At 39.9% G+C, this 27,552-nt stretch overlaps 1 protein-coding gene across 2 annotated transcripts; it reads left to right on the top strand.

The window, feature by feature from the left end:
* Positions 1-26,451, top strand: LOC146578903 (matrix remodeling-associated protein 8-like). Of its 2 annotated transcripts, none has more exons than XM_085268872.1 (5): positions 1-4,005; positions 4,168-4,405; positions 5,748-5,836; positions 8,589-8,758; positions 9,419-12,230. In XM_085268872.1, the coding sequence occupies exons 1-5, from the start codon at positions 3,758-3,760 to the stop codon at positions 9,628-9,630; spliced, it is 957 nt and encodes a 318-aa protein (XP_085124998.1). In that variant the 5' UTR covers positions 1-3,757; the 3' UTR covers positions 9,631-12,230. The 2 variants fall into 2 exon arrangements, with proteins under 2 accessions (XP_085124998.1, XP_085124997.1); XM_085268871.1 differs by lacking the exons at positions 4,168-4,405; positions 9,419-12,230 and adding exons at positions 22,839-23,192; positions 23,611-26,451 and having other exon boundaries at positions 12-2,688; positions 8,405-8,758.
* The last annotated feature ends 1,101 nt before the right edge of the window (positions 26,452-27,552 follow it).

Below are 27,552 nucleotides of genomic sequence, written 5' to 3'. Positions count from 1 at the left end.
AGTTTGTTGAGTTTAGTAAACTTCGGCGAAATTAGAATCCCAAGGAAAAAATAACACTTAAAGAATTATTGCAGCCGTGGAATATTTCAGACAGTATGCTACTGAGGGCAGCTAACATAAGAGTCATGAGTTATAAGATATAATCTAAGTCGTAACATTGCTGTATGGAGCTGCAGATTTGGTTGCAGGTTAACATAGCTGGACTGGCCATCGGGCATACCGGGCACATGCCCGGTGACTTATTTTTTTTTTATTTTTTGTAATGGCATGAACAATGAGAGGTGGTGGATTGGCCAGATGCAGGTCGATGTGTAGAAATAACTCCGTTGTTTGGTGGTGGCTATGGCGGGGCTTCCACAGAGGCCAGCAGGTGGATGAGGGAAGGGGAGGCAGGAGGAGAGACCCGAAGCAGCCGCCAGTCCGAGTGTCAGGTGAACTGAACTTCAGGTAAGAAGTTATGACCTGCAGTCTATCTGGGTCAGATATAAACCAAGTTTAGGTGGAGTTTATTTTCGTTGTGCTGACTTTTTACCCTCAGTTGCAATAACTCATACTGCGTTCTAGCCAGCTTGATGGAGTTTTTAGGTGGGTGGGTGCTATGATGTTACTGATAGTGAACTTTATTTTATTCATAAGGTTAGTAGAGTTGCCAACGGCTCCTTAAAAAAATGGAATGGTCCCTCAATCAGAGAAAATATTACACGTTTCGTATTGAGCTGAGAAGAGACGCAGTTTGTCCCGAACTTCAGCTAGAATGGAAAAAAGACACAAAGCTGGATTTATTCTGTCTTTATGCTGCACAGCTGCCTCTTCTCTCATTCTCCCCCCTCTCTCTCCTGTTGCTACTTCAATCATGAAACTGATCAATGATCAGCTGATCGTCTCTCTTGTTTGTTTATCGCCCACTTTGTGCCAGAAAGAGGAAACCAGCAGATGTCGCGCTAAACAACAGCAGCACGTTTAAGCTTGATCAGCTGTTGTTAGAATGTATTTAATATTAATTTCTAGTATCAGCTGATGTTTGCTGGAGCCACAGCTGCAAAGCTGCTGGTCATGATGTCGGTTTGGATATGTGGTGAGAGGGAAACATGAAGATGAAACCAGGAGATGTCCTTACTGAATCATCAGAGCTGAACAGGTGATGGAGAAACAGGTTTACCTTTTAGGTGACATGAATGAGTTGAAGTTATCAACTGTTTCTGAGAGACAAATAACACCAGGATCCTTTTTTATGTAGCTGACAGCTGGTAACTGTGCAGGGGCGGGTCTAGCAAAGTGTTGCCAGGGGGCCAGGTAGGGCATTAACAGGGAAAGGGGGCACAAAGAAATACTTTTCTTTCTTATTCTCATTTAAAATATCTAGTTTTTATTAAATAATTATCTAAATCTTACAACCCAAGTTTTTATCTGATGTAAAATGTATAGAAATCATACATATACCAACAAGACTGTACATCACTGTCACAACAGCATTTGTTTTCAGTCAAAGGCTTTATGGTTTTAATACCTGGTGGGTCGGTCTCTAGTCAAAATGCCCGATTTTCTGTCCCAGTCCAGCCCTGCAGGTTAATACTGGCAGTGTCACCATGCCAGCTGACTGGATTTCATCATCAGCCAGTGCTGTTCTTTATCAATATTACCAAAGTTTACCATAAGGCAGCATAGAAAGTATTTACTTGCTTTCAGGTTTTATTCAAATGTTAGTCTTTTCAGTTGTTTCTCCACTTTTTTCCTGTTTCAAAACCAAACACCAGTTTGTGAGAAGATTATCTTCTTTTTTTAACAGGCAGATAAAGTTTTGCATTGGCTAATTTGTCAATTGTTTGTTACAAATGTTCATATTTTAATATTAAAAAATGTTTTTGCCCAAAACATATGTGTACTATATGTCAGTAAAAATACTATGCAAATATTGATGTCCTTGAATGCTGAGTAAACACTGACAAAGCACTGATTGTATCTCTTGTCCTTTAGCAACGCAGTATCTAAAAACTTTGCACAGTAGTGGTTAAAATCTCATTCTAATAAGAGTTAAAAGCGCATTCGGTTATTAGGTTTACAGGGTTATTGAATTATGGTTAATAGAATTGTTTTTAACATTATCTGCCAATTACATCTGCCACCCTTCTCCAAATCTGTGCCCCTACCTGGCCCCCCCAACAAAAATTTTCTAGACACGCCACTGGCGCTGACCTGGGCACAAGCTGTGCTAAGCGCTAGTCCCGAAATTACTTATGATGATTTTTATGTCTCTGTTTCGGAGTGTTTTTGATAAGGGCTCCACTGCTGCGGCGGCTGGGCTCCGCCTCATGAATCTGAAGCAAGGTAAGCAGAGCCTGGCAGATTTTTCTGTTGACTTTTGGACACTAGCGACTCAAGCGGGGTGGGGGCAGGAAGCTTTAAAGACGGCACTGCTAAATAATGTGAGTAAGGATATTAAAGATGAACTGATGGTGCGTGAGTTACCCTCTTTAGGTGCGATCATGTCCCTATGCATCCGAATAGACGATCGCCTGCGTGCACGGCAAAGCACGCAACGTCGCTTCGCTCAGCCTCGGCCACCGAGGGACGCCTCACCGGGGCCTGGAGCGGCACGCGAGCACGGCGAGGTTGAAGAGGAGGAGCAGCCCATGCAACTTGGACGTTCGCAGCTCTCGCCCGCAGAACATCAACAGCGTATGGCCGCCGGTGAGTGTTTATATTGCAGCCGTAAGGGCCATTTTGCCTCTTCACGGGCAAAAGGGCGCTCGCCAGTAGTTGAGAGAATACTGGTGGGCGATATAACGACTAAATGTTCTCTCCCCCGGCTTATGTTACCTGCAAAAATGGTAAATGGCCTGCATTTGTATAGCGCTTTTCTAGTCCATAGGACCCCAAAGCGCTTTACACTACATTCAGTCATTCACACACATTGGCGATAGCAAGCTACATTGTAGCCACAGCTGCCCTGGGGCACACTGACAGAGCGAGGCTGCCGGACACAGGCGCCACCGGGCCCTCTGACCACCACCAGTAGGCAAACATGGGGTTAGTATCTTGCCCAAGGATATTTGGCATGCAGCCAGGATGCAGGCTGGGATCGAACCACCGACCTTCTGATTAGTGGCTGACCTGCTCTGCCACCTGAGCTACAGCCACCACCTGCAAAACTCACCATTAAGAACGTTACCCACTCTCTTCAAGCTCTAGTGGATTCATGTGCTGAGCAGTTTCATTGACGCAGCTCTGGCGAAAAAGCTAAACATCACACTACACGCCCTACCCGATCCACTTGCTGTCACAGCCCTATCTGGGCAACGCTTGTCAGACATAACCCAAATCACAGAACCCCTGTCTCTTACTCTCTCGGGTAACCACTCAGAGCGCATCAAGCTTTTTGTGTTTCAAGCACCGCGCACCCCCTTTGTATTGGGTTATCCATGGCTGCTCCAACACAATCCGCACATCGATTGGAAGAAAGAGTAACCGGGTGGAGCATTGACTGCTACATGAACTGTCTCCAAGCTGCACCTGCTCCAACCACATCTCAAGGGTCTGACCAGCCAGTCCCGCGTGTTTATCATGATTTGGCTGAAGTGTTTAGTAAAGACGGGGCACGTTCACTTCCCCCTCATAGACCGTATGAGCCTCTCCTCTGGCTTCCACCCACAAAGCAACGGCCAAACGGAGCGCATCAACCAAGAGTTGGAGGCCGCCATCCGCTGTGTCGCCTCTCATAACCAGGCCATCTGGAGCGAACACCTGCCATGGATAGAGTATGCTCACAACAGTCACACATCCTCTGCTACCGGCGTGTCACCCTTCGAGGCGTCTCTGGGATACCAACCACCTCTGTTTCCCATGGTTGAAGGTGAGCATACTGTTCCGTCTGTCCAACATCACCTCCGCAGGTGTCGCAGGGCCTGGCGGGCCACTCGGGCGGCTTTACTCCGGACGAAGGAACGGAATAAGGCACTCGCGGATCGCCACCGGACGGCCGCCCCTGAGTATGTGGTGGGGCAGAAGGTATGGCTCTCCACTCAATTCGTGCCCTTACGTGCGGAATCTAAGAAACTCACCCCCAACTTCATCGGCCCGTTTGAAATCGGTGCTGTGATCAACCCTGCATCCGTCCGCTTGGTACTGCCACGCAATATGCGTATTCATGATGTATTCCATGTCTCTCAGGTCAAACCAGTGGTCTCCAGCCCGTTGTGCCCTCCTTCCAGGCCCCTGCCGCCCCCCCGGCTCGTGGGTGGCCAGCTGGTTTACGCAGTCTCGCGCATCTTGGACTCCTGACGCCGGGGTCGGGGATTTCAGTACCTGGTTGACTGGGAGGGCTACGGGCTACAGCAACATTCCTGGGTGCCCCGGTCGGCTATCGTGGGTAGGGGTCTGCTCCGGGACTTCCACCGCCTGCACCCAGGTAGGCCTGGTGGGTCGCCGGGAGGCTCCCGTTGGGGGGGTGGGGGTACTGTCATGGTCCCTGTGCCTCCCCGGCCAGCCCAGTGTGGCCACAAGTGTTTGTTGTTTTTCTCTCGCTCTCTCTCTCCTACCTGTCTGCCTGGGCGGAGCTCTGATTGGGCTCCTGCCCTTGGCCCACGCACCTGCAGCTGATCTCGAGCGAATTGCAGTTCTCTGGCTCTTCTTAAGGCTGGGGCTCTGAGCTATTCGTCGCTGGAATATTGAGTAACTCTCGTTAGTATTGCCTGGCTTCTTTGCGATCCACTCCCACACACTCTGACTGTATGAAGGTCATTTGGAGACATTTCACTTTTTTTTTTAACTGCAAAGTAAACTCTTTGATTTGGATTTAATATATGATCATGTTTGAATATTTATGAGTGTTTAACTAAACCCTACCCTTGTGTACATAACACTCATTTAACTTTACTTATTATTTTCTATGCTTAGAGTTAGGTTTATTCTTATATTATAATAATCTTTTTTTAGTTGTTTATTTAGTCGTGTGAAGGGATCTCTCAAAGTATGAATTTCATTGCTCAGCATAACCATTTGTGTTTTGCAGTGTATATGACAATACATATCATGAATCTTGAATATTTGTGTCTTCTATGATGATCTGTTGTCACTCAAGCTGCTCTTCTGCCACCTGGAGGCTTGAAAGTGTTAAAGCATCAATCTGCAGCTCAGTGAATGTGACATCAGAATAACCAGCACAGCCAAAGAATCCCGAACAAACTGAAGTGTTTGCTGACGGGTCACACTTCACTTCCCTTTAAAGTGAGAGACCAGATTCAGCTGTTGCAGTTTGAGCATCACGTTCACACAAAACATAAAGTTAAAGCTGTCGTGTTGATATTTAAAGTACTTTGATTCGTTTGGATAACAAGAGACCATTTAGAGCAGCTAAGAAGGAAAAAAGTCCACAACATGAGACTGATGACTAACTTAAAATAATTTTTCTTTTTAACTCTCTTTATTAGAGAGGAGCTGGAAGCAGCTATTAGCTATATGCTCTTTTGTCTAAAAGTAGCGCTTTTGCTACTAATTAAAAGCATTTCTGCAAACAGTTGCATTGTATTGCTTACTGAGGCTTTTATTATGGGGCATTTACAGGAACTTTCTGTAGTAAAAAGAATTACCTTCATGTGATCAACCTGCACCATTGCGTTTTGCTCCGTGTGTGCATGTCCACCAGTGTCACACAGTGTGACGCGGACTGTGGGGGCACTCCGGAGTGGCTCTTTCTGTTTCGCTTCTGTGTATAAAAGGTTTCTGTTCCCTGTCAACATCTTTCGGTGTAGGTGAAGCCTCTGCAGTATCTTACAGCTGTGGTCACAGATGGATTCTCTCAATTTCCTCCTGATTTCATCCCTCGTTTCTGCATCTACATGTGAGTGAAACTGAAGTTGTATTTTTATTCCTACAGAACCAAGAAGAAACCTATGAGTAATAAGGGTTAAGTAATGGTTAATAAGTATCATTCAGAGTGATTTGTTTAACATGTGAAATGTTCATTTTTGAGTATTATTTGGAGGTTGTGGTCAATATGACTTCCTCTTTTCCTGAATCACTTTTTATTGACCTTGGATGAAGAGTCTCGAGTTAATACACTGCAGTTTTTGATAGTGAGATAGTGGATGGTGTAGACTCTACAATGTCTGCACAGGGCTTCACGATGTTTTGAAAGCTGTTGAAAAAAACTTTTTAGACTTTACGTAAGTAAAAAGTACCAGAGTTTTATGACACCCTCTGGGTACACGCCTAGTTAAACCACGATGTAAACATCCTGAGTCTGTGGCTCTTGTACAGTGTTTTCGCTTTGATGCTGACTTTATGAAATTGCAGGATGCTGACAACAAAGACAAAAGACTGCAAACTTCAAAACAGAAAATCAGTGAGGGATAAACACCTACATACTCGTAATCTCCTGTTAAAATACAAAACTGCATAAATAACCTCAAGAAAGGTCAAAGTCATGAAAACACAATACATGTGAAATCTAAACTAAGGCAGAAAAAATAACTTTTACTTTTTTAAAACTTTTTTAGTTTTAATGGCCCATCAAGAATTCTATTGGCTTGTGAAAAAAATCTTTTTTGATATTTTTAAATGTTACCACTGTTTAATTAACATGATTTTTTTAAATATTATTTCACTTAAAATGTGTAAAATTTTATGAAAGCTTTAAAATTAATCTGGTGTAGTGGAAGCATCACTTTCACACAAACTGATGCTTAGTCCGACATGCATATTTCAAAGCATCACTCAAATACAGGGGCGTCTAACTCCAGGCCTCCAGGGCCGGTGTCCTGCAGGTTTTAGATGTGTCCTTGATCCAACACAGCTGATTTAAATGGCTAAATTACCTCCTCAACATGTCTTAAAGTTCTCCAGAGGCCTGGTAATGACCTAATCATTTGATTCAGGTGTGCTGACCCAGGGAGAGATCTAAAACCTGCAGGACACCGGCCCTTAAGGCCTGGAGTTCCCAACCTCTGCTCTAATAGAACTAAACAAAGTAAAAAAAACAAAAACAATCGTATTAATTTTTAAACTTAATTTGTTGCATTTTTTGTCTTTTTTTTGACAAATTAATGAAACTCAAACCTGACGTGCAGCAAAGTGGAGACACCAAATCTGAACAAAACAGAAGAAAATATTTTCGATTTTTCTTTAAGATAATTTAAGTGCTGTGGTTTAAAGAAACTATCAACCTAAACTATTTATCTTCTGTCCCCTGTAGTTGGCATAAGAATCTGTCTCATCTTATTGAATTGACCACAACTAAGAGCCAGTAAATTCGGATTCTAGTTTATCTGAATCATGCTGTGAACACATGATCTGAACTTCTAGTTTTTTCTCTAAAACCTGGTTTATGTAAACAGAGGGCCACCTGTTTGGTGGTTTGGGGCAATGTCCTTTTTCTAATACTAAAAAACAATTTCAACCCAGTTTCACTTGGTATTAATGGTTCTTCCCTTCAGAGAGGAGAACCACGCTCTGGTTTGTGCCCCCTTTTTTTCTGTTTGCTATAACCTGAGGACCACCTGTTTTTTTTGCAGTTTGGCACAGTGTTTCTTTTTCACTCAGCATGTGTTTATACACCTCTCTGCATTTAATCCTGAGTTACTATTCATCTCACAGTCTGTTCAATAGCATGTCTTTTATCCTGTCTCCCTGCGCTCACCCTCAACCGGAATGTTTCCTCCTGTTAAAAGAGTTTTTCCTTCCCACTGTCACCAACTGCTTGCTCATAGGGGTCGTCTGATTATTGGGGTTCATGTTGAATATTGTTGGATCTGTATTGGATGTGCTGATATGCTAACATCCAAATAAATCACTCAAAAAACCTGGAGCAAAAACTGATTTGATGGTCTCCTCTGCACAGCAGCAATAATATTAATTGTAAGATAATTAAATTAAAAATGCACCAACAGGACAAAGAAGGTCCACAGGTCTAATTCACGCATCTCCAGTTAGCTGAGGTTAAGTCAGCAGTTAGAAGCTGCACACAGCCATCTTATAACACCTGTTAATTAACCATGTTCCTAATTTTATTTCTTTTTCTTTTAAATTCACCCCCCTGTAAACTGTTACGAAGCTGGAAATATGAATTTAAATGAGCTTTGAACTGAAGTAACAGTGTAAAGAACAGAAGGACAGCGATGTGAGAGATGATTATGTCAGGTCATTGCTGAGAAAGCTCCTGAGTCTTGCAGTTTACTTAAATTTTCACTTAGTCTAATGGAAACTTTTATTTTTCCCAGAACTGCAGGCGTTTTACAAGAAGTCACTTCGCTTACTTGCCTAAAAACGTTTCCATCATGAGGCGCTCACACCAGAGATGTGTCAAACATTAAAAGTGTCAAAGGTTATGTTTAACAGCAGCTTCATAAATTAAAAAAAGTCACAGGTTTGAAATTAAACTCATGATTACTGATTATTTTGTTGTCTTCAGCTCTGCAGCAGGATATTGAGGCAAAGCTTGGAGCTGACGTCACTCTTCAGTGTCAGATTTCCACAGATGAAATAATCTCGGTGTTGAAGTGGAGCAGAGCTGACCTGAACACAGACGGCTACGTCTACTTCTACAGGAACAAACGCTCCTATGAAAACTACCAACATCCATCTTTTCATGGCAGAGTGAAGCTGAGGGACCCGGAGATGAAGGACGGAGACGTTTCTCTGATTCTGAAGAACGTCGCGTTTAATGACACTGGGATGTATGAGTGTCACATAGCTGTGAGGAACCCTGTGAGAAGTAAAAGAGTTCACACTGAGATCAGTCACTTCATCAACCTCACAGTCACAGGTGAGTTTGTGGAGCTCACGCTCAGCTCCCACATCATTTACAAACCTGAAAATTGAAAATAAAATCAGTTGGCTCCCAGCACCTACAGGAACTGCGCAGTCTCGCAGCTTTATGAGACGGTTACACTTCTCTGCACTTGCAACTTGACAAATAAATGAAGAGTACCTCCCATGGTCTCCTCTGCTCACTCCTTCCAGTGTGAATGTGAAGGGCAGTAGCATTGCATGCTGCTAGCACAGATGCTAGACATGCTTTTTTTCTGATGAGGAGCTAAAGCTGCTGTAGGGCCGGCTCTTTACTATCATTGCACAGTCATAGTTTGTACAATAGTATACTGAAATTGTAGTATTGTCCCACATCGGTGCTACAGAAAGACAAGCAAAACATACTAAACAAATGTCACACATACAGCATAGAAATACACAAAAATGCACGTGTATGTGCAGTTAATTGAATTACGATGTGTTCAGAGATTAAATGTACAATATGTGCAGAAGGTAAGAAAACATATGCACAAAAATAACATGAGGTATCAGCACTGATTATGGCTGCAGAGTCTGTGACAACAAACAACCGGTGTCCTGGATTTGTACACCTGTAGGTTTGCTGCTGCTTTGGTGTCTGACAGATTTTCCGCTGACAGCTGATGTTTTTCTGCAGGTGAAACTCATGGAAACATGAAACTGGTGAAAACAGGAGATGGAAACATAGAGGAGGTGGTAGAAGTGGAGACTAGGACAGATCAGATGGTTGTTCCTGCTGTCTCTGCTGCTGCGACTGTCATTGTTATTACAGCTGGATTTGTGGCAATGTGGAGATTTAAAAGAAAGAAACAGCAGCACATGGAGGCAGATAACCAGCAGCTGGTCTGAAACGTCCAGGAGTTTCTGGTACAGTAAGCTAATTGTGCGTGAGAGCAATACACAGAGAGGGAGGACAGGTGGGACCAGTTCTGTGGGCGATGTGCTTCTGAGAAGGAGCGGCGTCTGTGTTCGTAGTTCCCGCCTGACCTCTTCAGAATCAGCTGATTTTTTTTTTTTTTTTTTTTTTTTTTGCACCATAACTTTAGTATATTTAGAAAAAACACACAGACTTTCTTTGTAGTATTAATTCACCCGGTTTCTCCAGCATTTTTCCCCTGAAGTGCAGAAGATATCCACATGAAATCTTCAGGGCAGACAAACAAATTTAAAACTGCAACCAAATCAGTTTTATACCCACTCAAAGTGTCAAACTCAAACTCTAACAATAACATCTCTTTTGTTTTTGTTTGTTTAGCGTAATTGTTTCCCATAGTTTCACAGCATAACCTGTGAGCATCTGAGTTTTATTTTCTGTATTTTCATAGTAACAGTTGGGACTTTTTTTTTCTTTTTGTTTGTTTCTTTATGTTTCTGCTGTTATTTTACTGTTTTTGTTTCATGACCACTTCAAGGCACTGAGTTCCTTTTAAGTTTTTTATTGCATAATTTTGGGGGTTTTCTGGTTGCTTTTACTCAGACTTCATGTTCTCAGTTTGAAAGCTTCTCTGTTTTGAGTTTTTCGTACTTTTGAAATCTGTTTGAGAGGTTGCTGTTTGCATTTGCATCATGGTGTTTTCCCCCAACATTTTGTTCAGTGTGTTTTAGTTTCATTATGTCTTTTGTTATTTCCACTTTCCTTTCATCATTCTCTCACCGCATCTGTTTGCCTGTGTGTTTACCTTTGCCCACAGACTCTTGGTGTTCTGGGAAATTTCCAACAATGTGAATTACTTTCTCCCTGAAAGATGATTGATTACATTTCAGTTTGTATCTTAATAAAATTTAAGAAAGTTGTTGTTTGTTTTACAGAAAAACTGTTAAATCTGTTAAAAAATGCAGAAAAAAAGAATTCTTGTACTTTCTCAGCAGGTTACAATCACTACAGTCTGCACCTGTTTGTTTTGTAGTGTGATTATTACAGGAAACTTCACAGACAGTTTCTCTCTCCATCACATCAACAATGGAGATTTCCTCTTTCAACCAGCCATGTGTTAGAAACTCCCAGGTGCTCATGAGCAGAGCAATCTGAGACACTGTAAGATCTGTTATTTTTCAGTGGCAGGAAAACATAATCACATGAATAATAATCAACTGAATTGTCTCTAAAACATAAATCAAATGCACTCAGAGTATATTCAGAGATACTTTCAGATATTTTTAAACTCCTTGCCCACTTCCACAGTCATCATCTTAGTCCTTAGAAATATTCTGTTTCTACTACTGTGACATGTGTGCTCTTTAATGCCCTCAAACAATAAAACAGGTTTCATTATTTTTGTTTTCATTACTTTTTAAACCCATGCAGGATGATCACTGTGTGGCCGAGGATGGTGCAGAGATGTAAAGTAAAAAGGCTTCATATTTTCTGTGATGTACATCGTCTTCTAGAGCGTCACATTAAACAATGATATTAGAGTAGGAAATCCCTGCAAGTTAAAACTTCAGGCTGCTCTAAACACTCAGTTTCAAACTTTTACAGACATGTCCTCAGTGTGAGGCAGAGGAGGATGAGAGATCAAAGAGAAATACTGAAATATGAAATCATCAAATAGAGATGGGCAGGTAGATATAAAGTAAAGCGTGTTAAACAGCTTCTATCAGCCCTGAAGCACACGCTTTTTGTTTTTGTCTTCAGCCTCGTCGCATTTACGCTTGTGTTTATGACCCCGCCCTCATTATATTATTATTATTTATTTTCTCCTTCTCCTGACATAATCGGATCGAGCTGCTGAAAACAAACGCGACTGTACCCACTCGGACATCTCAGCTTTATTTCCAAGCTGAATTTTAACCCCATCATAGTTTAAACTGGGATAATTAGCAAAATTTGAAGAGTCGGATCAGCAGAACAATTTGACAATGTGGCTGCTGGTACATCTGGTCATCTCTGCAGGTGAGTGTTAACCTGTTTTGACTCCAGCAGTGTCACACAAGAGCTTTCTTCATATTTATCATGTAAACATGCCTTTAAACCGCGTGATCTGCCAGCTGTCACTGCAGATAAGCAGTAACTGACATGGAGGGTGGGGAAACTGCAGAGCGGTTTGTTTTCTTTTTAGTTTGCTGGCTTCATAGAACCTGAAAGTTCTGTCAGATTCACTGATAGGAGGTTAAAAACTTCCTGTGCAGACTTTCTGCGTCTGTCTGTGCGCACTCACTCATTTTCTTTTCCTTTCTTTCGTTTCTAGAGAGTATTTTAAATTCAGGGAATTTAAAATAGAAAGTAGCTCGTCCACAGAAGGACTGGAAGCTCCCCTTACGATAAGGGTTCAGATCGCGCGAACAGGTGTGAATGTGAATGTGTGTGTTTAGTTAGTTTGTTTGTTTGCTTGTTTTAATCAATTTTAAATTATGCTTTTTATTTGTTTTTGTTTCTAATGTCTCTGTAAAGCACTTTGAATCACCTTGTTGTTGAATTGTGCTTTACAAATAAATTTGCCTTGCCTTGCCTTCTTTCTGTGCATAACCTACTGTTGAGACGTCAGAGATCAGCTGAATAAGCATATGACACACGAATATGAAACAGTGCTCAAAGACAAGTATCTCTGACAGTGGATATACAGATGTGTTATACATAAGAGACAAATATTGTTCGTTTAATATGTTGGCATCATTACATTTGGCTCAATGCTTAGATACATGTGTAAAAAGAAAATGTACGAGCTGTGAAGACCATTTCTGATAGAATGAAGAGCAGACTGATATATTGAATATTCCTTTATTGGGTGAGAAAATCAGACCATGTCATAACTGCTTTAAGTCATACAGAATAGATATCAGAGCCTTAAACAGGCTGACTTCTGCTAAATGGGTCAAACTGGGCAGAAAGTCTACAAACACATAACATCCTTATAGAATATGATGTAACACTATAGATCAACTTACCTCAGAATATATAAAGCATATAAACAATTACAGCAATATGATGCAACAAACACAGCAGTACTACTAATCCAAAATACTCAAAGCTTCATAGAACTGAAACAAACATTTATTTTTAGTTCCATTCTGCTGCTGATACATACTTTAGGTTTCTGAACATTAAACTTGTTGCTGCCTTTCATAGTGTGTAACTTGAAGGCCCTGAGTACTTTCTCCCACACTGAAAACACTGGAATGATACAATTATTTGAACATTACCTAATAATACTGATTCAGGACAGACAGTTATGTTAAACTTTTCTAGCAGTCCTTCACAAACAGGGAACAGTCTGTCTATTCTCTCCATCTGTCAGCTGCTGCTGGCTCTTCCTCCTCCTCTTCCTCACACACTGCTGAGTTTGTCCTGGTGGATCATCGGGGATGCAAAGCCTCACAGATGATGTGCAGCAGTGGGTCCCTCAGTCTGTCCTCACTCTAGACACTTGCAGTCGTCACATATGGAAATCAAATGTGTGATAAGCTGCAAGGATTCAAACACAAGTGTAACTTATAAATAATTCAGTTCAATTCAATTCAATTTTATTTATATAGCGCCAAATCACAACAAAAGTCGCCTCAAGGCGCTTCATACAATACATGTTCATACTTTTATTACACAATCAGAGAGTAAGAAACAAACAAACCCAAACAGATGCCTGTAGGAAAAAAGTGGGCTTTGGGGTAGGGAAACAGCCTTCAAAGACGTCAAAGACAGTGCTGAAGCTACGCAAGGACCCATGACACTCAGACAAATGCAACATATTGAAAATTGTGTAAATATATTTGCTCGGGTGAAAATCCCCCAGTGATAGTGTTGTAAGGTTAAAATGATTGGTTATAAATATCCTAAAATGTTAAATGAACATTTCTAATTGGTGTTGTGCCAGCTGCAGTTTCAGCGATAAGATTAGGATCAGTCCCCCGCTATATAAAAGGCTTGGTGTTGATGTAGGCTTTCCTCTCTGTCTCACTATCAGGCTGCTGCTACTCCCCTCTCCACCCTCCGCTCACAGATGGCTGCTGTAAGATTGCTCCTGTTTTTGCCTCTAGCATCTGTTTCTGCAGGTTAGTGAAACACACTTACATTTTTAAAATTTCTTCTCAAACCAAAAACTCATGAGTAAAGTGAACAATGTTTATGCTAGCTGAGCTCCATTTAATTCACATGGGAAGTTAATTAGTGCCCAGTTAATGGTTTTGTTTGTAAAGGTTTAAGTGTTGGCCGGATGATGTTTTCCTCCAACAGACAGTAAAAAATTTTATCGTTTCTAGTAATGTTCATTGCTTATGTCCACATGAACTGACTGATTAAATAAGCATGTTAATCTGTAGCATCACTGCAATCCCTGAGTTTATAAACAAAAAATACAAACTTAGGATTCACACGTCTTTTTCTCTTAATTGGTTCAAATATTCATTTGTCACACTCGGTTCATACTTTATTAGCTGTCCCTTTCACTTTCTCTTCCTGTTTGCATACATGTTATCTTACAGATGCAGACTCTCTCTTCACTCCCCTACACTCTTAAACGAGTGTAATTTATTTACCAACAACAAACAAAAAATCAAGCTGACTGATGACAAATTTACTATATTTTTATAGTTAATTTATAGTTAATTTATTTTTATATTTTCATAGTTTTATTTAACTATATTAGACTTTAAATTATTATGTAATTTAAAATGACATAATAATTATGTCATTAAACTGGAAGCCTGATATGGTGACTCTGGTTATAATAATCATTGATTCATCAAAGTGTTTGTGTATATCTTTTAAATTAACTTGAAGCAGCAGCTTTCAGGCCAATACGTTGCGGGTTTGAAGGAGTTAATGCATCTCAAGATAAAATTTTTACATTTCTATAACACTTCTTTTGACTGCTCCCTTTAGGCATCAGCACAGCAGATGTGCAGTTTTAACATCAGTTCCATGCATTAAAATTATAAAATTAATAATAAACATAGATGCATTAAGATAAAAACTGATGATTTTTGTCTTCAGCGCTACAGATGGGTTTGCAAGTGAAGCTTGGGGATGATGTCACTCTCCAGTGTCAAATTATCACAGATGAAAGAATCTCAGTGTTGAAGTGGAGCAGAGCTGACCTGAACACAGACGGCTACGTCTACTTCTACAGGAACAACCGCTCCTATGAAAACTACCAACATCCATCTTTTCATGGAAGAGTAAAGCTGAGGGACCCGGAGATGAAGGATGGAGACGTTTCTCTGATCCTGAAGAACGTCACATTTAATGACAGTTGTTCTTCATGCTGATTTTTCTTATAATTAGTGTCATAAACTGCAAAAACTGGTAGGTGATCACTGATGTCATTAATTAATAATCCACTCACAATGTTGTTTTCCATATTGTTAGTGAAAATATTGTCAAGTAAGGTGGCACAATGTGGTGTAATTCTGCTAGGCCTGGTTATTTTAGGATGTAAACTCAAACTGTACATAGTGTTTAGGAATTCGTCGCTCATTTTATGCTTTTTTGGATTCAACAGGTCAATATTAAAATCACCACAGATAAACATAACTTTTTGATTTGTTTTAGAGAATATTTCCTCTATGAAGTCATTAAATACTTGAATACTAGAGCCAGGTGTTCTATATATACAGCTAATTATTACATTTTTTTCTTTTTCCTTATAAATTTCAATTGTTATACATTCTAGTAAATTATCAATTACAGTTGTCATACTTTCTACCACCTTGTAGTTTAGGTTTTTATCCACATACACAGCTACTCCCCCTCCACTCTTGTTCCTTCTATTTACAAAATTCACTTCATATCCCTCCAGTCCAAAGTCCATTCCTTTCTCCGCATTGATCCATGTTTCAGAAATGGCAATAATTCCAAATGGATTTGTCAACTCATTTAGATATTCCTTTATATTGTTGAAGTTGGCATACAGACTTCTGCTATTAAAATGGATTATTGATAATTTATTTTCCGTGTTGATGGTGTGCTTAAACTGTTCATCAGTGAAGTAGCAGCAGTTACAGCTGATGTTGTAGAAGAAATTATTTTCCGGGTCTATATCCTTTTCTAAGTCTAGAACATTATGGTCTGTGTATCGAAATGTTCTCAGTTCCAGATTATCATAAAGAGAATTCCAATGAGTCATGTTGATATTGTTGCCGGATGCAGATGAAGTTCTTTTGGACTGTGCCATGTGTTGTGTTGTGTGTCACGTCACATGTGTATTCATACCTCCAGAGTAAGTTGACCTCAGTATTTGTCCAGCTCCTCCATATTTCTGATGACCAACACTTTGGCTTGTTCCGGTGTTCCATTGAGTTTAATGAATACTTTGCAGTTGGTGGTCCATGTATTTTGAATTTTTCCCTGTTTCTTCAAGTAACGTGCTTTCCTGGCAATGTCCGCATTTCTTTTTATCAGATGTTCGTTCATGAAGACATCGGATCCTTTCAGTTTCCTTCCTTGTTTTAACAGTGCTGTTTTCTGTTTTCTTTTTGCAAATCTCACAATGATGGCTGGTTTGTCACTGTCATTTTTTCGGGGTAGAGGGTGGCAAGCCTCAATGTTGTTATAATCCACTTCCACACCTTTGGACCGTAGAAAGGTAACCACTTGATGCTCCGTGGAGTTGACATCTTCCTCTCCTGGCCCTCCTACCTTGTCAGTGGCGACCGCCCGGGCGTATGACCGGGGTTTGATGCGAAGCCCCGTGATGATAACATCCGGGTGTACTGCTCCAAATCCGCCACTCTGTTCTCCAGGTACGCCAGCCGCCGATCCTTCTCGGCGTTCTGGATGCGGAGAGCCTTAACTTCCTCGACCAGGTCCAGGATGGCTTTCTGCTGCAGTTTGACAGTAGAAATCTCCTCTGTCATAAACTCCAGCGACTTCTTAATATCGTCTCCTTCCTCGGCTGACAGAACTTTTTTCGGGCCCATGCTGAGAGACGCTCTTGTAGCTTTGTCGTGACGACCGGCTAGCTAGTTGATGCTAGCGTCCTTCCTCTCACTCACCGCTGAATGCCAATCTACCCTGATCTTCTTGTTAACACTGAGAGGAGTGGGAAACCTTTATAGTCATTGATCCATTGGGCCTTTAAACAAGTCTTGTCACTTCCAGATAAAATAAAGTGAGCAGCCTCTGCTTCAGGACGAAGTCTGAGTCTTCTTTTTGACATGTTCTTCACTCTCAATCTGCTCAACCTGTACACATCTCGAAGCGTGCGTGAAATCATGGATCACACTGAGGTGACCTGTAATGACTCATATTCTGCATGATTGAACTTCCTCCTGCACTCTTTGTGTTTCCCTGGAGTAACAGATTAAGAACGAATCGCCTTTTTTTCCTTCCTCAGTAAAAAAAAAAGACTTCTAGATGGTGTGTGACAGATTTTATGATGATGATGTTTGAATATTTGTGTCTTCTATGATGATACTGGTTGTCGCTCAAGTTGCTCTTCTGCCACCTGGAGGCTTGAAAGTGTTAAAGCATCAATCTGCAGCTCAGTGAAAGTGACATCAGAATAACCAGCACAGCCAAAGAATCCCGAACAAACTGAAGTGTTTGCAGTACAGCTGCAGTGCTGACGGGCAGTAGTGGTTTTTGATATGGGCGACATGGGCGGTCGCCCAGGGCGGCATCGTGGTTGCTTGCTGCTGAAGTCAATTTAAACTTTATTGTCATCTCCACTACGTACAGTCCATAAGACGACGAGACGACGAGGCTTACAGTTTGATGATTTAAAGTCTCACACACAACCTGTCGAAAGGGGGGGGGGCTGCTGCTTCCAAATAGAGCACATTTCATTCATAATGTTGTAAATCCAAGCCCATTATGTATTCATGATTTGAATCCTGGGTTGTGTGAAATCCCAGAAATAAACCCTAGACAAAGTGAATCTGTGAACTAAGGTGTAGGTCTATTAGATTATGATCCTCGGGTTGTGAGGTGGGTGTTCATACTGGAGGGCAAAATTAAAACCAGTGGAAGACGGACAAGAAAAGTTCAAAGCCATCAGGAGCTCAGTTTAGAAAAAAGAAAAAAGAAGAGGAGGAGAAACGAGCAAAAGATACAGGTAAGCAGATGTGTCATTGGATAATGGCAGGTCATCCTGAACCAATCAGAATCAGAATACTTTATTAATCCCTAAGGAAATAATGTGGGTTACAGTTGCTCCAAGAAGAAATGGTAAAAATAGTAGCAGTAACAGACTAAACTCCAAACAGTACATTATGTTACAGATTTTACACATTTAAGAAATAGCACTAATATGTAGAGATCACTCAATTATAAATATCAAGGATTAACAGAGGTGATTATAATTATAATATAATATAATAATTATATAACTATCAAGAAAATTTTCAAGAATATTCCAGAGTAGAAAAGAGCGCGTGTAAAAAGGGTGTAACTTTTGCAGTGTTTACAGTGTGTTAAGTGGATGCGTTGTACAGGGAGATGGCCACAGGCAGGAATGATTTCCTGTGTCGTTCAGTGGTGCTTTTTGGTAATTTCACCCTCTCACTGAACGTGCTCCTGTGACTGACCAGCATGTCATGGAGTGGGTGGGAGGTGTTATCCAACACTATCTTTATCTTGGACAACATCTGACTCTCAGGCACCACCCTAGCAGAGTCCAGCTACATCCCCACAACATTACTGACCTTGTGGATCAGGTTATTTAGTCTGTTTGCATCTGTCAGTGCCAGAGGGAGAGTTCGCCCAGGGCGCCAAACAGGCTAGGACCGCCACTTCTGATGGGTCACATATCAGTGAAAAGTGAAATATTTCACTTCTCCTCAAAGTGAGAAATCAGATTCAAGCACTGGTGTAGTTTGTGTACTTTCACACAAAAAGTTAAAGCTGTTGTGTTGATATTTAAAGTGCTTTGATTATTTTTGGATAACAAGAGAACAGCTCTGAAGGAAAAAAGCACATAAACAGAAACTGACTTCATATAATTCAGTTTTTTGAGCAGCTGAAAGTAGCTACAAGCTAAATCCTCTTTTGTCTAAACACATCACTTCCTGCATCTGTTACAAATTAAAAGCCTTTGTATGAACACTTCAATTGGATGTCTTACATAGGGTTTTATTGTGAAGCACTTACAGGAACTTGCAGTAGGAGCATGAGATGAAATAGAAATGCCATGCAGTGTATATAAAGGTTAAAAGTTACAGAGATTCACGTAAAGATGATCGTGAATCCTTTTGATTCTATTAAAAAGCTTCTGTGATGGTTTTAATATGACTGATTATTGATTAATGATCAGGTTTGTTGTTGATCAGCTGTGAAACACGAAGCCTGCCAGACGTTTATTTGAGTAACGTGACCTTCTTTGTTATTACGCACGTGTTTCTGATCCCACCCACAGACTGTTTTTGTTCGTCCTCGTGACACAAACAGTCGCCAGAGCGCGAGGCTGAGAACAAACCCACCTGTCATGACACTCGGGAGTTTTATTTTCAAATTGAACTTCGACATCGTTCGGATTAGAATTAGGATAAAGGGATAAGGGATGTTCTGTTCCCAGGAAATCTCACCAGCCTTGGATATTTAGCGAGCTTGAAGAGTCGGGTCAGCAGAACAATGAGGCGGAAATGTCTGTGCTGGGCTCACCGTGACTGCAGGTGAGCGTTAACTCGTTTTGACTCCATCAGTGTCATACAGGAGCTTTCTTCATATTTATCATATGAACGCGTCTTTAAGTGGACCTCGTGGCCTCACTGCACAAAAACAGTTACTGACACGAAGTGGTTGAATGTGTTTTTTTTCTGTCTTTTTTTTGTTTGTTGGCTGTTTGTCTGTGTCTGTTTGTGCACGCTCACATAAAAAGTGGGTGTTTTGCTTTCCCCTCTCTCCGCCCGTAACACACTATTTGGGCGCCGCCTGAATCAGAGTGAGGACAGCTTACATGAGACCAGCAGCAGCTATGAACACTCAGTGCGCCAATTATTTCAGATGTGAATAAATAAGAGCGGGAACTTTAATTTGGATCTGCTGCTCCGTGCGTTCAGGTCTGACGCTGATCAAGAATGAAAGAAACCTGGACTGGATCCCTTTAGTCTTTGTCTCTTACTGATTGAAAGTTATCGGTGATAAAGATCCTCTACATGTAACTGAATACTTCCCTGAGCTGCATTCTAGCAGCTGCAGTTCCAGACTTGAAGGCATCAGGACCAAACATGGGTGCCAAAACGAATTAATAGATAATTAATGAGAACATCAATGGACATTTAATTATTTATATATTTGTTTCATTAAATCATAATCAACTAAAGCAGATTTATTTCACCTGAAAATGATTTTTTTTCTGTTCTGATGGGGGAAGGGAGACGAATTCAGTTGAGCTTCCTGTTAATCCACTGGTGAACTGTCACATTTAAAAGTCTAAAAAGGAAATCGGAAATCAAAGTTTTTGGGGGTTTTCTATTGATTTGTTGACTTTTTTCTGTCTGAAATGTCATACATTCTTCATTGCATTTTTAAAGTGCGGATTATATATGGTTCTACTTTCCGGTGTGACTGTAATTTTAAATAGTTTCGTTTTTAAAGTGGCCCACCCTCCCTAAAAAGGCTGGTAGGTCTGGAATGTGAGCTGCTTCTTTCTGTTCAGGTCAGGGCTGCTATAATCTTCTCCCCTCTGGCTTGTCACAGATGGCTTTTGTCAGATTTCTCCTGTTTTTGTCACTAATTTCTGTGTCTGCAGGTGAGTCAAACAGTTTTTTCCTTGCTTATTCTTTCTGCAACTAAAGGCAGTTTTATAAATGAGCGAGTTCTGTTCGTGTCTCAATGTTCCATTCAATTTACGTAAAAAGGTTATTGGCACCCAGTCTAAAGGTGATAAACTCACTCTCGCTTAACAGGTGAAATCTCACTACTAGGTTGTGACCCCTTTGTGACAACGGGATGGTCAAAAGACTTCTTTTTTTTTTAATCCGGCTAATCACGCATTCCTAGTCGGAAAACGGGATTTGCGAGAATGAGCGCGTCATCAGGAAACTAATGAGTCATGAAATGAGTCATGGAATAAGGTTCGGCTGATTGCAAATGACAAAGGAATTTAACTTTCTCTTTTCGTAATTGGTTAAAATAAATAAATAAATCATTGATATAAAATGGGTTATAGATCACATGCATTACTTTTAACTGCAAACTTTAAATGTAATTATTTTCTTCATTGAGCTGTGAGGAAAAAATAATAGTAATTCTTGAAGACTTTTAGAAAGGATAAAGGGACTGAGAATCAACTATGACAGCATCAGAGTTCACAAGTGCACTTTTGGGTAAATATATAATAATTAGCAAACATCCACACAGCTGTAGTTGGCATGACTGGTTATCATGTGTCAGGCTTGCTTCTTATTATAGAAAGAAACTTTAGGGGTTTCAATAGATGCATGTTTTTACTGTGTGTTTTGTTTTCAATAGATGATTAGATTAGATAGATTTTTACTGTGTGTTTTGACGTTTTCTTAATATTTAATTAATTCAAGTGTGTAAAGCTGTAATAAAAAACTAAATCACGCTTTTGTTCTGTATCCTTCCTCCACTGTCTACCTTGTTGATGGTTGTCCCTGTTACGTTGCTCGCTCAGAGATAACAGTATACATGTTTGGATGGAGAGAAACAGTTGGATTACTGCAAAAAGAATAATCATACTTTAACTATAGTTTACATTTTCTAAAAATTGTAAGTAAATCAAATCCAACTAAAAGCAATACTTTGAAAAGTTTACATTCCTTGAGAACACCACAGCATTGGGGAAACTCAATATTACAAGTGATGTTGAAAACAAGGAGAGGACAATTCTTGGAAATCAAAGGGAGTTTGGTCTTAGCCTCCACTTGGATTTGCTATGATGACAGAGGACAAACGGAGAAAAAAAGAGGAAATGCAGACACACCTGTGTAGGTTTGGTCACATAGATGGATCAGAAGACCACGTGTGTTTTTTATTACCCAGTTACCAAGTTTTGTCAATCAATTACATTTTCAGTTAAAGTTTGCCAAATGTTGCCATTTGAAACAAGTGTATAAAAATAATACCGTATATATTCTAAAACTGTCATATTATATATGCTTGTTGTTGTCTCTAATACAATATAATAAAACTAAAGCCCCATTTGGGCCTACCACCTCTGCTCTGCTTTACTAGCTGAAAAGCAACCAAATATAGAGGGTAAGAGTGGACAGAATCGCAAAGATGGATTTTAAATATGCTCTCTGAATCTATATTGATATAGTGCATCTCAAACGACTGTGCTACTATATCTATAAAGCTGGTTGCTGATTTTCAGGGTCTGTGTAAAGTCTTGACTGTAAAACATTTCAAAGTAATGTGGTCGTGTAATCACATTACACTATTGAATAATCAAATAAGTTACTGAACGAAATTCAGTAACTACATTGAAGTTAAGGACATTTTGAGCACTTTTAAGGAGATTTTTTTTAGTTAGAAAACACAAACACTGCAGTTGTCTTTACTCGCGAGGGCAGTCACAGAGCGCTCGGCCTTGCAGGAGGCACTCATGGACTCGCGCTTTGTCACTGTCTGCGTTCTTTATTTATACAAGCTGGTCACATGTGTGTACAAAGATAACAAAGTTATTCCAAGAACTCAGAGCTGAGGTTCCCCTTTTCTAAGTCTGTACGTTCTTAGAAAAGAGCTGAGGTTGTTAGTTGCTAAATAAGTTTATCACACAAGAGTTTATGTGAAAAGTCACGTAGACATGTGGATTGCTTAGTGATCCATAAAAAGAGCACATTTCATGTAGCTGATCACACTATGTACAATTTTCTTTTGACACACTGGTATGTTGATGACATTAATCTCCATCACTCGCTCTCACGGTCTCTCTATCTAATCTTTCAGTACATAGCATGGTCTAGATTTAAATTCTCTTGTTCTTCTTTTTTTTAAAACATAAAGTGAACTTTTTAAATCATGCTCAGAGAACCTGATATGGTTACAGCGCTAAATACAGAGAGGAGATGTTTTCACGCCTGAGATTGGTGAAATTTTCCTTCAAACTTTGTTTGGTCAACTGTGGTTTGTTTAAAAATATTAAATGTCGTGTTTTAATGTCAGTTTCATGCATTAAAAATGTCTTTGCAATAAGAAAATTGATCGTTCTTTTCTTCAGCTCTTCAGCAGAATATGCAGGCGACGCTCGGAGCAGACGTCACTCTCCAGTGTCAGATTACTACAGATGAAAGAATCTCAGTGGTAAAGTGGAGCAGACCTGACCTGAACACAGACGGCTACGTCTACTTCTACAGGAACAAACGCTCCTATGAAAATTACCAACATCCATCTTTTCATGGCCGAGTGAAGCTGAGGGACCCAGAGATGAAGGATGGAGACGTTTCTGTGATCCTGAAGAAGGTCACGTTTAATGACACTGGGATGTATGAGTGTCACATAGCAGTGAGGAACCCTGTGAGAAGTAAAAGAGTTCACACTGAGATCAGTCACTTCATTGAGCTCACAGTCACAGGTGAGTTTGTCATGCCAACAGCAAATGGAGTGCGTCCATAATGTCGTAGTTAGCATGTTCACTTAGCAAGTTCAAGCCCAGGTGACACAAAACCTTTGGGCTTTAGTCAGCAAAAACATATGTGTGTTTAGTGTCACATGTCAGATAAAACATGCTGAGCTGCTCACTCTGTTGCGAGTAGCTTTAATACAGAAAATGACATGCACTGAGCTAGCAGTTCTTACTACTGTATATCAAGGGTAAAGTCGTAGCATGCTGCTAACATAGATGCTTTCGGTCAACAGCCAAACACATTTTATGTAACTTGACATCTCCTTAACTGCAGCTGACTGAAGCTGTTCTGCTAGCTTTACCTGCTGAACACGTTAAAGCTCACATCTGAGGGTTTCTTCTCTGACAGCTAATCTTTGCTCTGCAGGTGAAGTGCATGAAAACATGTTGGAGAAGCACATCATGGAAAGAGAAGATGCTGATGGAAACACTGAGGTTGAACAGGTTGAAGCACAGACTATCCTGATTGTTGCTGCTGTTGGTGCTGTCATTGCTGTTGCTGCAGCTGTTGGTTTGTTAGTGTTGCTTCTTAAGAGAAATAAGAAGCAGCGTCACATCCTACTGAGGAAGAATCAGTCCTGCTGATTACAAATAACCGCCATAAGGATTTAAATATATTTAATTTAAAGTGAAAATGATAAGATCACAAACTGTTTGTTTATTAGATGATAATTTGTAACCATTAAAACGATTAAACACTGTCCTCACATATCTATCATAAAAATGCCCTCATAACTACATTTATAATTATTAATACTAGTTAAATATATACACCTAGAGAACAAATCTTGCTTATTGAAGCTAATCTGTGCATTCAAAGCAGTGGTAGGAAACTTTGCGTGCACACCTTTGCATGTATGGAATGACACATGGATATTTGTGCTTGCAGGTGCACTGCAAGCATTTTATGTACTGCATACACATGGACACATTAGAATTACTAACATAACTGAAATGTATGTGTTTAGACTTTGAACCATCTGGAGTACCAAGAAAATCCATGCAAAAAGGCCACAGGCAAGATTTAAACCAGGAATATTCTTATTGTGAGGCTAATCACACCAAATTATAATAATAAAAGTTATAATAACAACTGGAATAACAACAAAAAAAAATCCCGATGGCACGTTGTGAAGGAAGGAGGGTGTGGGCAACCAAAATGAATGCTCTGCCCATGAAAGTATGGAGGTTGAGGAGGGAGAGAGACCGACCATGGCACTCGAGACTGTGTGTGTGGGTGCAGCAGGTTAGACAGGTACTGTGGGACCAGGCCATTGAGGGATTTGTAAGTGGGGGAAGAAAAACTTGTAGTGTGTAACTTTAGTGGATGCCGATGGAAATGTGAGGGTGGGGGGTGATGTGTTGTTAAGACCGTTGTAAAATGTCAGAAAAGGTCAAATTTGACCCAAACTGAAAGTAAAGGGTTGAGCAAAGATTAAACGCTGACACTTCAGTAACTACGTTTATCAAGTACACCACACTGAAGACCATCTCTGCTGTCCATTAATGTCAAATCAAGTAAAGTTTTAGACATTGCGGGTGATAATTTTGAAACTACCTCACTTCCTCTGTCACATGATGTCAGACATTTTATCTTCACACTCTTTTATTTGAGCAGTGTTACATTTTGAGAAAACAAAAAAACAAAGGAGAAAAACTGAAAAGATGTTTGCTGATGCTTTAGCAACATTTACCTCAAGACTGTAGGAAAAAAAATGAAAGTCTACTGAGGTCAGTAAAGGTTCTACACCTCTGCAAAGGTGGTGGTATGGTGTGGCATCAACTCAGCTACAAATAGCCATTTTTTACTAATACCTACTTCGACTCTGCTCTGCTTGGTTTTGGTCATTTGCTTTTATAATCGAGTGCCACCTGACATGCATGCAGGCGTCAAAGTGATGCAGCCGAACATAAGGATGTCAAGGTGATACTTACTGATTGCTCTGTGGCTGTCCTTTCCCTCATTGCTGGCTTTTAACAGTGGCTAGTTAGCAACACTGACTAGCCATCAATAATGTCACATTTTTGGATCGCCACACTTAGTTCACTCATAAAGTACCAGGTACTACAAGGTAATGGCAAACCCTAAAAACTGAGTCAAGCTGAGCCGACCTGACCTGAGTAGGTACTAATAGAAAAGGGCTAAAAGTGTTGAGTGGAGGGAGGGAGGGGAACAAAAAACTGGAAACTGCTCAGTGAATTAACATCCATTCAGTTTACTTTTTCTAATCAAAAGCAGAAGTAATATAGCATGTCTTTTTTAGCTTGGGTGTGAAGGTTTCTCTCCACTTCAACCAAGTGCTGCTCGAAGGGGCTGATCTGATCTTTGGAGCCCTTAGTTTAGTGTTTTTATTATTAGGTGTTGTGAGCTGAGACTAAACAGATCTTACTGACCTGAATTACTTCTGAATACGCATCAATACTTTACATTCATGTGTATGTGTTTGCATTTTGCTGAATGTTTGATAAATTTTTACCTCTCGCGCTTATTTATACCACACAGTCTGATCTGCACACATAGAATATCAACGCATATGTAAAGAAGACAATGACTTTAAAATATTTGGTGTTTTTTTTTAACTGTGATTTTTACATATTTGAATAAAATACAGTTTTACACAGTTTTTTTTAGGAGAGGATTGACAGGCTTATTATTAATTTATTATCAAAATGATAATAATAATAATAAATAATAATGAATTATTATTTTTAATAATAATAATGGCATAGTGGTGGTGGTGTTATTGATATTATCATTATTATTAGATTAATTAAATGTATTCCTTTTGATTTTTGCTCTCCATTTGTGGATATTTAATTAAAATGAGCTCGACATCCCTCCTTGCACACTTCAAATACTCAGAACAAAAATCCTTGAGAAGAAACTGAAACTATGATTATTCAGATCATTTTGATTATAGGGATGTTGAGTTTCTGATAACTCCTTGTTTTTGTGTTGTATTCATCAGTGTGTTTATTTCGAGTTTGATTGTTCAGTTTGCCGTGAACCATTATTATGCAAATTATCATGAGTACAATGTACAATGTTTCTCTACACTGCAAAATCAAGTGTTACTTAGCATTACTGAACTGTGAAGTTTTTGTCCTCTGGTCAACTGCTGCTTTGAAAAACAAGTATACTGAGCACCAGATGGTTTTATTTTCTGCTATTATCTGCACACCGCATAATAAATAAATCATTAAATTGTGTAAAGGAGTGCCATTTGTGGAATTCAAATATTTGAAATAAGAATATTTATTATACTGCAGAGACAATACTGACACACGTTTGCTGAGTGTCCAACCAAATGTTGACAATAAGTGAGGGAAAATTGTTCCTCCATTCAACGAGTAAAGGTGAATATTAGGGAGGGAGGCTTTTTTTTTTTCTACCTCGGCTTTTAGATTTTCAGATTTGTTTTGTTTTTTGTACAAAAATAAAAATAAGCAACTTAAATAAAATATGTTTACAAGAATAACATATTTTTAAAGAGGTGGAAAAGGTTGTGTTCATGTTAAAAAAGAACAGCACTTCGTTTTAAACTAACATCACTGTTTTAGTGAACCATACAGTCCAGATGGGTTTTAGGTAGTTACCCATTTATTTATGTAATACCCTAAAATTTGTACGGCACCCGTTCTCATTTATCTGTACCTACGGGCAGCAGGTGGTTCAAGCCCAGTCTCTTTCTTTGAAGAGCTTTTTGTGAAATTATTAACCCCCCCACCCCCACCCCCCGCAAAATATTATGAAATTACAACATCATTTAATATAATTAAAGCTTAAAAAAGGTTAAAAATAAGGTGGTAATGAACTTTCTGTTAAAGCAGGTTCACTGCTTTAGGCTCTGTGTGCACATAAAGAGATATTCTGCAAGCGATGATCAAATGGTGATTAAAAAACAAAAAATATAACGGTAAAATTAATCAAGTTAACCTGAGTACACTCTCAGTGCTCTGTTTATTTCTAAGGTGACAGCTGCAAATTGAAACTCTGAATATTTAAACAGGATCAATTTAAACATTAAAGCGTACAGAGGAGAGCTGTATTGGTAATCTGGCATAATGGACATCTTCCCGGTGGGACGACCTATTTTTGGGCCGATGGGTCAATTGAAGGACCGCTGCAAATCGCCTGTAAAGCAGCCCAGTCGTTCATTTTCAATACTGACATTGTATTGTTGTGAAATCTCTGAACGCAGCACCCTCCCCTACAGAGTTTAATGTAGAAGAAATAGTGAAACTATGGATGTGACAAGCTGATACACACACACAAAAAAATAAATGCAGCAAAATGTGTCAAATTAAT

Source organism: Mchenga conophoros, linkage group LG3 (genome assembly GCF_057382185.1).
Source record: "Mchenga conophoros isolate Kocher_MC1m ecotype Shallow Benthic linkage group LG3, M_conophoros_male_GT1.1, whole genome shotgun sequence".
NCBI classification, from domain to species: Eukaryota; Metazoa; Chordata; class Actinopteri; order Cichliformes; family Cichlidae; genus Mchenga; species Mchenga conophoros.
This window is presented reverse-complemented; position numbering and strand designations above follow the sequence as displayed.

What these genes read in the sequence shown, in the direction of transcription:
- LOC146578903 (XM_085268871.1), top strand. Translation starts at nt 5,785, where the DNA reads ATGGATTCTCTCAATTTCCTCCTGATTTCATCCCTCGTTTCTGCATCT. An exon ending in CATCAACCTCACAGTCACAG is followed by an intron (nt 8,759 to 22,838) that starts GTGAGTTTGTGG and finishes TCTTTTCTTCAG; the next exon opens with CTCTTCAGCAGAATATGCAG. An exon ending in CATTGAGCTCACAGTCACAG is followed by an intron (nt 23,193 to 23,610) that starts GTGAGTTTGTCA and finishes TTTGCTCTGCAG; the next exon opens with GTGAAGTGCATGAAAACATG.